This window comes from Pseudophryne corroboree, chromosome 9, assembly GCF_028390025.1.
Source record: "Pseudophryne corroboree isolate aPseCor3 chromosome 9, aPseCor3.hap2, whole genome shotgun sequence".
Lineage (NCBI taxonomy): Eukaryota > Metazoa > Chordata > Amphibia > Anura > Myobatrachidae > Pseudophryne > Pseudophryne corroboree.
In genome coordinates, this window is record NC_086452.1 from 85,430,782 (window position 1) to 85,444,448 (window position 13,667).

At 45.3% G+C, this 13,667-nt stretch overlaps 1 protein-coding gene across 8 annotated transcripts in view; it reads right to left on the reverse strand.

The window, feature by feature from the left end:
- Positions 1-13,667, reverse strand: part of SLC5A9 (solute carrier family 5 member 9) — a 166,506-nt gene that overhangs the window by 68,499 nt on the left and 84,340 nt on the right. For all 8 annotated transcript variants that reach the window (XM_063939579.1, XM_063939582.1, XM_063939583.1 and 5 more), the window contains one exon: positions 2,544-2,648. In XM_063939579.1, the coding sequence (XP_063795649.1) occupies positions 2,544-2,648 (105 nt within the window). The remainder of the gene's footprint in view (positions 1-2,543; positions 2,649-13,667) is intronic.

The window sequence follows — 13,667 nt, forward strand, 5'->3', positions numbered from 1 at the left end:
AGGAATTAGTGGACAATGCCTAACAACAATCTAATGTCTGGGACAATGCCTAGCAACAGACTAGTGATGGTGACAATGCCTAACAGTCTAGTGACGGGGGCAATGCCTAACATTAGTCTAGAGATGATAGGGACAATATCTAACAGTCTAGTGATGCGGACCATGCTTAACATCAGTCTGGTGATGGGGACAATGTGTAATAGGCTAGTGATGGGGACGATGTCTAACAGTTTAGTGATGGGGACAATGCCTAATAGGCTAGTAATGGGGACAATGCCTAGCAGGCTAGTGATGGGGACAATGCCTAACATCAGTATAGAGATGATGGGGACAATACCCAATAACAGTCTAGGGACGGGGACAATGCCTAACAGTCTAGTGATGGGGACCATGCTTAACATCAGTCTGGTGATGGGGACAATGTGTAACAGGCTAGTGATGGGGGCAATGCCCCAAATCAATCTAGAGATGATGGGGACAACACCCAACAACAGTCTAGTGATGGGGATAATGCCTAACAACAGTCTAGAGATGATGGGGACCATGCTTAACATCAGTCTGGTGATGGGGACAATGCCTAACAGGCTAGTGATGGGGACAATGCCTAAAATCAGTCTAGTGATGGGGAAAATGCCTAACAGGCTAGTGATGGGGACAATGCCTAAAATCAGTCTAGTGATGGGGAAAATGCCTAACATCAGTCCAGAGATGATGGGGACAATACCCAACAACAGTCTAGTGATGGGGACAATGCCTAACAATAGTTTAGAGATAATGGGGAAATACCTAACAATCTAGTGATGGGGACCATGCTTAACATCAGTCTGGTGATGGGGACAATGTGTAACAGGCTAGTGATGGGGACAAGGCCCAAAATCAGTCTAAAGATGATGGGGACAATACCCAACAACAGTCTAGTGATGGGGACAATGCCTAACAGTCTAGAGATGATGGGGGCAATACCTAACAGTCTAGTGATGGGGACAATGTGTAATAGGCTAGTGATGGGGACAATGCCCAAAATCAGTCTAGTGATGGGGACAATGCCTAACACCAGTCTAGAGATGATAAGGACAAAACCTAACATAGTGACAGAGACAATGCCTAACAGTCTACAGATTGAGACACTGCCTAACAGGCTAGTGATGGGGACCATGCTTAACATCAGTCTGGTGATGGGGACAATGCCTAACAGGTTAGTGATTGGGACAATGCCTAAAAGACTAATGATGGGGACAATGCCTAGCAGGCTAGTGATGGGGACAATGCCTATCAGTCTAGAGATGATGGGGACAATACCCAACAACAGTCTAGTGATGGGGACAATGCCTAACTGGTTAGTGATGGGGACAATGCCTAAAAGGCTAGTGATGGGGACAATGCTAAAAAACAGACTAGTAATGAAGACAATGCATAACAGAATAATGATGATGGGGACAATGCCTAACATCAGTCTAGTGATGCGGTCAATGCTAAACGACTGACTAGTAATGAAGACACTGCCTAACAACAGACTAGTGAAAATCAGATTAGTGATGCATTTCCAAATTTTTGTATCAATTTATTTAATTTCTATTAGTTAAAAAAATATATATCCTGAAATCACGAACAGCGTTGCACAACATCTCTGTCTCTTAAGTCGTGTTGTAGTCAGTTTGTCAGAAAAATGTCAAAAGTTTATTTAGTTGCTTGATCTATTGAAGGTACAAGTTTAAACAGCCAATTGCTGTAGGGACATAGGGATGGAGCTGACAGATGCGCCTGACGAATGATTTGCTGTCACAAAACAGCTTAGCAGGATATCAGAAATCTACAGCAGAGCGGAAAGCCAAATTACTTAGTATTTATATTTCTAGTTACAGGAGCTTTTGACTAAAGCATTCCCTGGCTCAAATAAAAGGAAAAAAAGTGACTGATGTCAATAGTGTAATATCTAATAGCAAAAAGTTTCAGCAGACTCTTCGTGACCTTTGAAGATCGGAAATGAGCAAGCAGTGGAAGAATTCTGTGTATTTTCCCAACACAGAAACACAGAATGTGATGGCAGATAAGAACCACTTGGACCATCTAGTCTGCCCCTTTTTTACCATATTTTTACCTCGAACCTTATTTGTTCCTTATTTCTCTGTAAGGATATCCTTATGTCTATCCTATGCATGTTTAAATTGCTCTACTGCCTTAGCCTCTACCACCTCTGATGGGAGGCTATCCATTAGGAACGTACCCTCAAGGTGTACTGTATACATTGCGCAAAACATTTATTGAGAGAAAACATACTAGGAACAATGATGAAACTACTTGAACTGCAAGGCTTTAGTGTCTGGAGGTGAAAGGTCACAGTGGTGCTGGACAATCTCCTGCTCTTCCATACATGCATAGAGCCTGATGTAGGCACAGTGAAACCTGTTTGGACTCTCTCTTCAGTGTACATGCTCAGGAGAGCAGAGCAGAAACCTTTGGTTGATAGACCAGAAAGGAAGTTACACCTCTGAAAAGGAATATATGTGAGTATTAGTAAGAGAGTCTGATCAATAGTTTCTTACGTTCCATTCAAAACCTCCAACCGCCAAACCTCCAGCTGCTCCCGATCCTGCCATGCCAACAAATAGGCCACTGCCAACATTGCTGGACATTAGAGACGCTCCAATCTGAGGGAAAGGAAATAATTATATAAATATGTCAGTGCTCGTGTTGTGGTTAAGAAATATTTAGCCATGTTGTATATTGATTGTTGGAGGTCTGCTATGCTAATTATACTGTACAAACAGATTTTGTCATGGAGAAAGAGACCACTATTTCACATTAACATTGTGTCGTAGATACAGAGGCTAAAGGGTTAGACATGACCTCATGGAACAGGTATGAAAGCATAGGTGGCTCCCGGGAATCTCAGTGATGGAATTATTACTGTACACCTTTGTAGGACACAGGAGCAATTACATAACACAAAAGTTGTGATACAGGTTATGAAGGATTAGCTCCTCATTAAACATTAGCTCAATGTGGCTTTTTACTCAATTAATTATTAATGTCAAGGAGTAAATATGCAACACCAACAGTGCTACTTCTGAGTTATACTGTTACCCAGGGCCGTAACTACGTGTGTGCCAAGTGGGCTTGGCACACAGCGCAGTTGCCCTGAGGGCGCACGGCCAGCGGCATGTAATGAGTCAAATTGACTCATTACATGCCGTCTCTGAAGTCTCTGCGCCGTGCGCCACCGCCGCACTGGGGAGGAGAGCTACAGCTCTGGGCAGCGGAGAAGGAGGGAGGGGGACTGGAGCCGCAGCAGTGCTATTTCATTGGCAGTTCCTCCATCCCAGCATCCACAGCAGCGCCGGGCAGCCAATACGGAAGGAGAGGGGGCTGCTGCAGCGGCGCTTACTACCAATGAAATAGCGCTGCTGCGGCTCCAGTCCCCATCCCTCCTCCTCCTTCTCACCTGCCTGGACCGAGGGAGCTGCACGAGGAGCCTGACTGCCAGCGGGGAGATGGTAAGTATCTCTCTCTCTCAGGGGGACACCGTCTGCCATAATGTGTAAAAAGGGGGACTGACTGCCGCAATGTGTAAAAAGGGGGACTGGCTGCCGTAATGTGTAAAAAGGGGGACTGGCTGCCGTAATGTGTAAAAAGGGGGACTGACTGCCGCAATGTGTAAAAAGGGGGACTGGCTGCCGTAATGTGTAAAAAGGGGGACTGGCTGCCGTAATGTGTAAAAAGGGGGACTGACTGCCGCAATGTGTAAAAAGGGGGACTGACTGCCGCAATGTGTAAAAAGGGGGACACCGTCTGCCGTAATATGTAAAAAGGGGGCCTGGCTGACGCAATGTGTAAAAAGGGGGACACAGTCTTCCGTAATGTGTAAAAACGGGGACGCGGTCTGCTGTAATGTGTAAAAAAGGGGACGCCGCCTGCTGTAATGTGTAAAAAAGGGGACGCCGTCTGCCGTAATGTGTAAAAAAGGGGACGCCGTCTGCCGTAATGTGTAAAAAGGGGACGCTGTCTGCCGTAATGTGTAAAAAGGGGACGCTGTCTGCCGTAATGTGTAAAAAGGGGGACGCTGTCTGCTGTAATGTATAAAAGGTGCTCTACCTGGTGTAGTGGCGCTACTGTGCAGCGTAATTTGAATAATGGAGACTACTGTGCACCGTAGTATGAATTGCCATTATTTTGTGGCCACACCCCTTCCCCATGAAGCCACGCCCCTATATATTTTTTGTGCGCCTACAGCGCGCTCTGCCCCTATCTCACATGGTGGGGGCACCAATGTCGTTTCTTGCACACAGCGCTAAAATGCCTAGTTACGGCACTGCTGTTACCCAAGTTTGTGGCTTAGAACTATTTGTAGTTTAAACTAGACTTGTCCTTGCTTAGTGTGCGTGTTCCTCTTTGTGGGCCCGTCTCTTTTACTGTACGTTCAGATGGCACAGCAAATTAATCTTGTTTCACAATGAACTATGAGAGTCAGGCCGCTTTCCAAAAAGGTTAGCCCCAGGTTTTACTGACAAAATAATGGCATGTTTCTTCATTTTTCAAAGGAAGATATACTACAGGACACATACCAAAAGGCTACTGGAGAAATATGCACATATTGGGGGATATTCAATTGTTTGAAAAGTCAGTTGGGAGTCTGTTTTTTCCTATCTAATAGGAAAAAACAGACACCCAACCGACATTTCAAACAACTGTATTCCACCCATTGAATGTTACAATTCAGTACAGAAAATTAAAGTACTAATTAAGTTAACTTCAAAAACCTATACTCTTCACCTTTAAAATGTAAATGAGAATTTGCTTTTCTACTACAGACTTGCCAAATATGTACTTAGTAATGAGAACAGATAAATATAGCATCATAAAATTTTGACGGCAGATAAGAAGAACCACTTGGCCCATCTAATCTGCCACTTTCAACCATATTGTTACCTCAAGCCCTATTTGATCTTATTTCTTTGTAAGGATATCATTATGTATATCCCAAGCATGTTTAATTTGCTCTACTGTCTTAGCCTCTACCACCACTGATGGGAGGCTATTCCACTTGTCCACTATCCTTTCTGTGAAGTAATTTTTCCTAAAATTTCCCCTGAACCTGCCTCCCTCCAGTTTCAGTGAATGTTCTCATGTTCTAATACTTCTCTTCATTTGAAGAATGTCTCCCAACTGTACCTTCTTAAAACTAGAGATGTGCACTTGAAATTTTTCGGGTTTTGTGTTTTGGGTTCGGTTCCGCGGCCGTGTTTTGGGTTCGACCGCGTTTTGGTAAAACCTCACCGAATTTTTTTTGTCGGATTCGGGTGTGATTTGGATTCGGGTGTTTTTTTCAAAAAACACTAAAAAACAGCTTAAATCATAGAATTTGGGGGTCATTTTGATCCCAAAGTATTATTAACCTCAAAAACCATAATTTCCACTCATTTTCAGTCTATTCTGAATACCTCACACCTCACAATATTATTTTTAGTCCTAAAATTTGCACCGAGGTCGCTGGATGACTAAGCTAAGCGACCCTAGTGGCCGACACAAACACCGGGCCCATCTAGGAGTGGCACTGCAGTGTCACGCAGGATGGCCCTTCCAAAAAACACTCCCCAAACAGCACATGACGCAAAGAAGAAAAAAAGAGGCGCAATGAGGTAGCTGTGTGAGTAAGATAAGCGACCCTAGTGGCCGACACAAACACCTGGCCCATCTAGGAGTGGCACTGCAGTGTCACGCAGGATGGCCCTTCCAAAAAACACTCCCCAAACAGCACATGACGCAAAGAAAAAAAGAGGCGCAATGAGGTAGCTGTGCGAGTAAGATAAGCGACCCTAGTGGCCGACACAAACACCGGGCCCATCTAGGAGTGGCACTGCAGTGTCACGCAGGATGGCCCTTCCAAAAAACACTCCCCAAACAGCACATGACGCAAAGAAAAAAAGAGGCGCAATGAGGTAGCTGTGTGAGTAAGATAAGCGACCCTAGTGGCCGACACAAACACCGGGCCCATCTAGGAGTGGCACTGCAGTGTCACGCAGGATGGCCCTTCCAAAAAACACTCCCCAAACAGCACATGACGCAAAGAAGAAAAAAAGAGGCGCAATGAGGTAGCTGTGTGAGTAAGATAAGCGACCCTAGTGGCCGACACAAACACCTGGCCCATCTAGGAGTGGCACTGCAGTGTCACGCAGGATGGCCCTTCCAAAAAACACTCCCCAAACAGCACATGACGCAAATAAAAATGAAAGAAAAAAGAGGTGCAAGATGGAATTGTCCTTGGGCCCTCCCACCCACCCTTATGTTGTATAAACAGGACATGCACACTTTAACCAACCCATCATTTCAGTGACAGGGTCTGCCACACAACTGTGACTGAAATGACGGGTTGGTTTGGACCCCCACCGAAAAAGAAGCAATTAATCTCTCCTTGCACAAACTGGCTCTACAGAGGCAAGATGTCCACCTCATCATCATCCTCCGATATATCACCGTGTACATCCCGCTCCTCACAGATTATAAATTCGTCCCCACTGGAATCCACCATCTCAGCTCCCTGTGTACTTTGTGGAGGCTATTGCTGCTGGTCAATGTCTCCACGGAGGAATTGATTATAATTCATTTTAATGAACATCATCTTCTCCACATTTTCTGGAAGTAACCTCGTACGCCGATTGCTGACAAGGTGAGCGGCGGCACTAAACACTCTTTCGGAGTACACACTTGTGGGAGGGCAACTTAGGTAGAATAAAGCCAGTTTGTGCAAGGGCCTCCAAATTGCCTCTTTTTCCTGCCAGTATAAGTACGGACTGTCTGACGTGCCTACTTGGATGCGGTCACTCATATAATCCTCCACCATTCTTTCAATGGTGAGAGAATCATATGCAGTGACAGTAGACGACATGTCCGTAATCGTTGTCAGGTCCTTCAGTCCGGACCAGATGTCAGCATCAGCAGTCGCTCCAGACTGCCCTGCATCACCGCCAGCGGGTGGGCTCGGAATTCTGAGCCTTTTCCTCGCACCCCCAGTTGCGGGAGAATGTGAAGGAGGAGATGTTGACAGGTCGCGTTCCGCTTGACTTGACAATTTTGTCACCAGCAGTTCTTTGAACCCCAGCAGACTTGTGTCTGCAGGAAAGAGAGATCCAAGGTAGGTTTTAAATCTAGGATCGAGCACGCTGGCCAAAATGTAGTGCTCTGATTTCAACAGATTGACCACCCGTGAATCCTTGTTAAGCGAATTAAGGGCTCCATCCACAAGTCCCACATGCCTAGCGGAATCGCTCCCTTTTAGCTCCTCCTTCAATGCCTCCAGCTTCTTCTGCAAAAGCCTGATGAGGGGAATGACCTGACTCAGGCTGGCAGTGTCTGAACTGACTTCACGTGTGGCAAGTTCAAAAGGTTGCAGAACCTTGCACAACGTTGAAATCATTCTCCACTGCGCTTGAGACAGGTACATTCCACCTCCTATATCGTGCTCAATTGTATAGGCTTAAATGGCCTTTTGCTGCTCCTCCAACCTCTGAAGCATATAGAGGGTTGAATTCCACCTCGTTACCACTTCTTGCTTCAGATGATGGCAGGGCAGGTTCAGGCGTTTTTGGTGGTGCTCCAGTCTTCTGTACGTGGTGCCTGTACGCCGAAAGTGTCCCGCAATTCTTCTGGCCACCGACAGCATCTCTTGCACGCCCCTGTCGTTTTTTAAAAATTTCTGCACCACCAAATTCAAGGTATGTGCAAAACATGGGACGTGCTGGAATTTGCCCAGATTTAATGCACACACAATATTGCTGGCGTTGTCCGATGCCACAAATCCACAGGAGAGTCCAATTGGGGTAAGCCATTCCGCGATGATCTTCCTCAGTTGCCGTAAGAGGTTTTCAGCTGTGTGCGTATTCTGGAAAGCGGTGATACAAAGCGTAGCCTGCCTAGGAAAGAGTTGGCGTTTGAGAGATGCTGCTACTGGTGCCGCCGCTGCTGTTCTTGCGGCGGGAGTCCATACATCTACCCAGTGGGCTGTCACAGTCATATAGTCCTGACCCTGCCCTGCTCCACTTGTCCACATGTCCGTGGTTAAGTGGACATTGGGTACAACTGCATTTTTTTGGACACTGGTGAGTCTTTTTCTGACGTCCGTGTACATTCTCGGTATCGCCTGCCTAGAGAAGTGGAACCTAGATGGTATTTGGTAACGGGGGCACACTACCTCAAGAAATTGTCTAGTTCCCTGTGAACTAACGGCGGATACCGGACGCACGTCTAACACCAACATAGTTGTCAAGGCCTCAGTTATCCGCTTTGCAACAGGATGACTGCTGTGATATTTCATCTTCCTCGCAAAGGACTGTTGGACAGTCAATTGCTTGGTGGAAGTAGTAAAAGTGGGCTTACGACTTCCCCTCTGGGATGACCATCGACTCCCAGCAGCAACAACAGCAGCGCCAGCAGCAGTAGGCGTTACACGCAAGGATGCATCGGAGGAATCCCAGGCAGGAGAGGACTCGTCAGAATTGCCAGTGACATGGCCTGCAGGACTATTGGCATTCCTGGGGAAGGAGGAAATTGACACTGAGGGAGTTGGTGGGGTGGTTTGCGTGAGCTTGGTTACAAGAGGAAGGGATTTACTGGTCAGTGGACTGCTTCCGCTGTTGCCCAAAGTTTTTGAACTGGTCACTGACTTATTATGAATGCGCTGCAGGTGACGTATAAGGGAGGATGTTCCGAGGTGGTTAACGTCCTTACCCCTACTTATTACAGCTTGACAAAGGCAACACACGGCTTGACAAATGATGTCCGCATTTCTGTTGAAATACTTCCACACCGAAGAGCTGATTTTTTTGGTATTTTCACCAGGCATGTCAACGGCCCTATTCCTCCCACAGACAACAGGTGTCTCCCCGGGTGCCTGACTTAAACAAACCACCTCACCATCAGAATCCTCCTTGTCAATTTCCTCCCCAGCGCCAGCAACACCCATATCCTCCTCATCCTGGTGTACTTCAACACTGACATCTTCAATCTGACTATCAGGAACTGGACTGCGGGTGCTCCTTCCAGCACTTGCAGGGGGCGTGCAAATGGTGGAAGGCGCATGCTCTTCACGTCCAGTGTTGGGAAGGTCAGGCATCGCAACCGACACAATTGGACTCTCCTTGTGGATTTGGGATTTCGAAGAACGCACAGTTCTTTGCGGTGCTTTTGCCAGCTTGAGTCTTTTCATTTTTCTAGCGAGAGGCTGAGTGCTTCCATCCTCATGTGAAGCTGAACCACTACCCATGAACATAGGCCAGGGCCTCAGCCGTTCCTTGCCACTCCGTGTGGTAAATGGCATATTGGCAAGTTTACGCTTCTCCTCCGACAATTTTATTTTAGATTTTGGAGTCCTTTTTTTACTGATATTTGGTGTTTTGGATTTTACATGCTCTGTACTATGACATTGGGCATCGGCCTTGGCAGACGACGTTGCTGGCATTTCATCGTCTCGGCCATGACTAGTGGCAGCAGCTTCAGCACGAGGTGGAAGTGGATCTTGATCTTTCCCTAATTTTGGAACCTCAACATTTTTGTTCTCCATATTTTAATAGGCACAACTAAAAGGCACCTCAGGTAAACAATGGAGATGGATGGATACTAGTATACTTATGGATGGACGAGCGACTGCCGACACAGAGGTAGCTACAGCCGTGGACTACCGTACTGTGTCTGCTGCTAATATAGACTGGATGATAATGAGATGAAATTAATATATTATATATATATATATATATATATATATATATATATATATATATATATATATATATCACTAGTACTGCAGCCGGACAGGTATATATATTTATTATGTAATGACTGATGACGGACCTGCTGGACACTGTCAGCTCAGCAGCACCGCAGACTGCTACAGTAAGCTACTATAGTAGTATGTATCAAGAAGAAAGAAAATAAAAAAAAACACGGGTAGGTGGTATACAATTATGGATGGACCAGCGACTGCCGACACAGAGGTAGCTACAGCCGTGGACTACCGTACTGTGTCTGCTGCTAATATAGACTGGATGATAATGAGATGAAATTAATATATATATATATATATATATATATATATATATTTGTCAAAGTCAGAAAAATATCTCTATGCACGTTGCCATATTTGCACCGCACACTGGTCCGCGCTGCGCATGCGTACGCTCTCCCGTGAAGGCGCATACCCGCAATAGCGTGCACTCGCAGGCGCGGTATGCGTATTTACGGTAGAGTTTATGTAGTCGTAGCGTGCGACTCATTCGTTACATATTTTCATAATTAATGTAGTTTGTAGATCATGATCCCTTTAATGGTTTCTGAAAGTTTAGTTAACATAGAACGTCCCTGAACGGAGGAATCCCTCTTTGTATGGTACGAAGGGTCTAACAGGAATCATATAGCAGTGTTTGGTACCCGTCGGAAGAGTATTTAATTAGCAATATTCCGGTGTTGGTCTGGAGCGTATTAATCGCTCGTGCGAATAGTTATGGACATAAGAAGTTTATGTCCATTTCTAGTATTTACACATACTCAGGTATGCGGCGGGAAACCCAGTTTCCCACCCACCTGAGCTGTTGGAAATCGTCACAGCCCACCTGTATGAATCAACCTATGACCTTTTGTTATGATGCGAAGCCGGATTCCTGTGTCCAATGGACGACAAGATTGTAGGGACCATTGGATAGCATTGTGTGTGGGGCATAAATAGGCAGGCCGACCACATCCAGCTCTCACTCTTCAACGGTTCTCATTGCTGAAAATCGGGTGCTGGATGTCCAGGCGCATGCGATCGTTTCCCCTTGTGCGTAAGTTTTCTCTCCGTAATCATTGTCTTACTGTGAGCCAATTTCTCTCATCTCTCTCCACTTCTTTCTCTCTCTCTCCCTCTTTCTCGTTTCTCTCACATCTCCCCTAGACTAGTATTGAATTGTATTAGATAGTATTGTATTTTGGTTAGGAAGTCTCTGTTATATTGTAGTGTATCATTTGTACTGTTATCCCCTTTTACAAGTATATTAGATATAATACAGTTAATAGGCTTCGGACCCTAAACCAGTATCTGTGTATTTCCTATAGTGTTAAGTGTTCACTTGAGCGTCGGTGACGCTCAAGCAGCTTTGTAGTTAGTCAGGTTACACAAGGTTGCACTTACACCCTGTATTCACATTAAGTTATTCTGTGTATTTCATTGGTATAAGGTTTAAACATTAAGGTATAGCGTTGTGAGCGTCTGCGCCGCTGGTGACCTCCTCGTGGTCTCGAGCGTATGCTACGCCATAGCGAATCATTACTCTAGTCATAACCAATAACGTGTCCTGTGATCACTGGGCCGTGAGCGAACGTGACGCTTGAGCGTCTCGCCTACGGCGGAGCGATCGTTACGCAAATAGCGTACCCTTACGGTACTTCTTAAGCAAACAGCGTACAGTGTTCTTAGACTTCATAAAGGGTTGTTTATACGACAAAGGAATTTAGCATTGTCATAATATATATATTAAACTGGTGGTGATTAATTAAACTGGTGGTCAGGTCACTGGTCACACTATCAGCAACTTGCAAGTAGTACTCCTAAGCAGACAATCACAATATATATTATACTGGTGGTCAGTGTGGTCACAATGGCAGTGTGGCACTCTGGCAGCAAAAGTGTGCACTGTACGTTATATGTACTCCCGAGTCCTGCTCTCAGACTCTAACTGCTCCCCACTGTCAGTGTCTCCCCCACAAGTCAGATAATACACTTACAGTCACACTATCTATCACTTCAGCAAGTAGTAGTACTCCTCCTAATGCTCCCCAAAATTACTAAAGTAAATAATACTGTGTCTCTCTCTACTCTAGTAGTCTCACTCTCTATAAACGGAGAGGACGCCAGCCACGTCCTCTCCCTATGAATCTCAATGCACGTGTGAAAATGGCGGCGACGCGCGGCTCCTTATATAGAATCCGAGTCTCGCGATAGAATCCGAGCCTCGCGAGAATCCGACAGCGGGATGATGACATTCGGGCGCGCTCGGGTTAACCGAGCAAGGCGGGAAGATCCGAGTCGCTCGGACCCGTGTAAAAAAAACTGAAGTTCGGGCGGGTTCGGATTCCGAGGAACCGAACCCGCTCATCTCTACTTAAAACCCTTGATATTTTTGAAAGTTTATATCATGTCCCCCCTTTCCCTTCTCTGCTTCAAACTATACATATTAAGGCCCAGATTTATCAAGCCTTGGGGAGTGATAAATAGCACAGTGATAAAATACCATACAATCAGCTCCTAACTGCCATGTTACAGGCTGTCGCTGTGTTTGAAAAATGACAGTTAGGAGCTGATTGGTTGGCACTTTATCACCGTGCAATTTATCACTCTTCAAGGCTTGATAAGTCTGGGCCTAAGATCTTTTAGTCTTTCCGGGTAAGTTTTGTGATGTAGGCCATGCACCACTTTAGTTGCCCTTCTTTGTACAATTTCTAATGTATTATCCTTTTGAAGATATGGCTTCCAGCACCGAACACAGTATTCCAGATGAGGCCGTACCAATGACCTATACAGTGGCATTATTACTTCTTTCTTGCTGCTACTGCTTCCTCTCCCAGTGTGGCCAAGCATCTGACTAGCCTTCCTCATTGCTTTGTTACATTTCTTAATTGCCTTTAAGTCACCTGAAATAGTGACTCCTAGATATCTTTCCTCCTCAGTAGTTTCCAGTATAGTGTCATTAATACCATATTTGGCCTTTGGATTTGTGAGACCCAAGTGCATGATTTTACATTTTTTGGCATTAAACTGTAGTTGCCACTGATTATCGTGTATGTCTGTGCAAGGGATCAAGTTGTAATCAAGAAGATGTAATCAGCCAATCAGAAGCGCTGTGGTCATCAGGGCATACCTTGCACCAAGAGTCAAGCACCTATAAGTGATACACTCTTTGTTGTACTCTGCATGGAATGTATTTATGAGAATATGCCCTTACTGTATGACCAACGATTGCCCACTGCCTCCATCAGTTGTTGCCCTCTCTTACTATCTTAGGGATCTAGGTATCATAGACCTCATTTAAACAGTGGTACTTATTATTCTATACTGAACACCACGGTGGCAGAGAATGTAGAACCAACAACAAAGACTCTCAAATGATGTGTAACAAATTCAGAGGGTCTATGCAAGTCCATTTAATAACCTTCGCCGCCAGCACATAGCATGGGTGCTAGGCTCCATCGCATATGTACATAAAATTGAGCATACTCAGGTCTAAGAGGCCACACATGTCCAGTAATCATACCAACCTTAATCGGCACTGTGCAAGTTCAAACCAATTAGGCCATGCATGCCAGTAAACATTGTAACTTTAATCAGTACTGTGCAGGGGAAAGATAGGAAAACCTTGATGCGCCGTACACTTAGATGATATGGGATGGTGGTGGGACTGGAAATTGTGAATAACGCCATCCTGAAGTTAAATACTGTAGTAGCGTAAGATTTTTCTGTGTGCATGCGCAGTCCAAAAAAATTGAAATTTGCACACACAACTTCCATGTACAAAATAATGCGTTAACACCCAACTCTAGATCAGCTCCATTATTAGTGAATATTGGGGCTGATTTAGAGGTGGATGCTATGGTCATTGCCCCTGCGGCTTTGTATGGAGCAGCTGTGCAACAATATGCAAATGCCA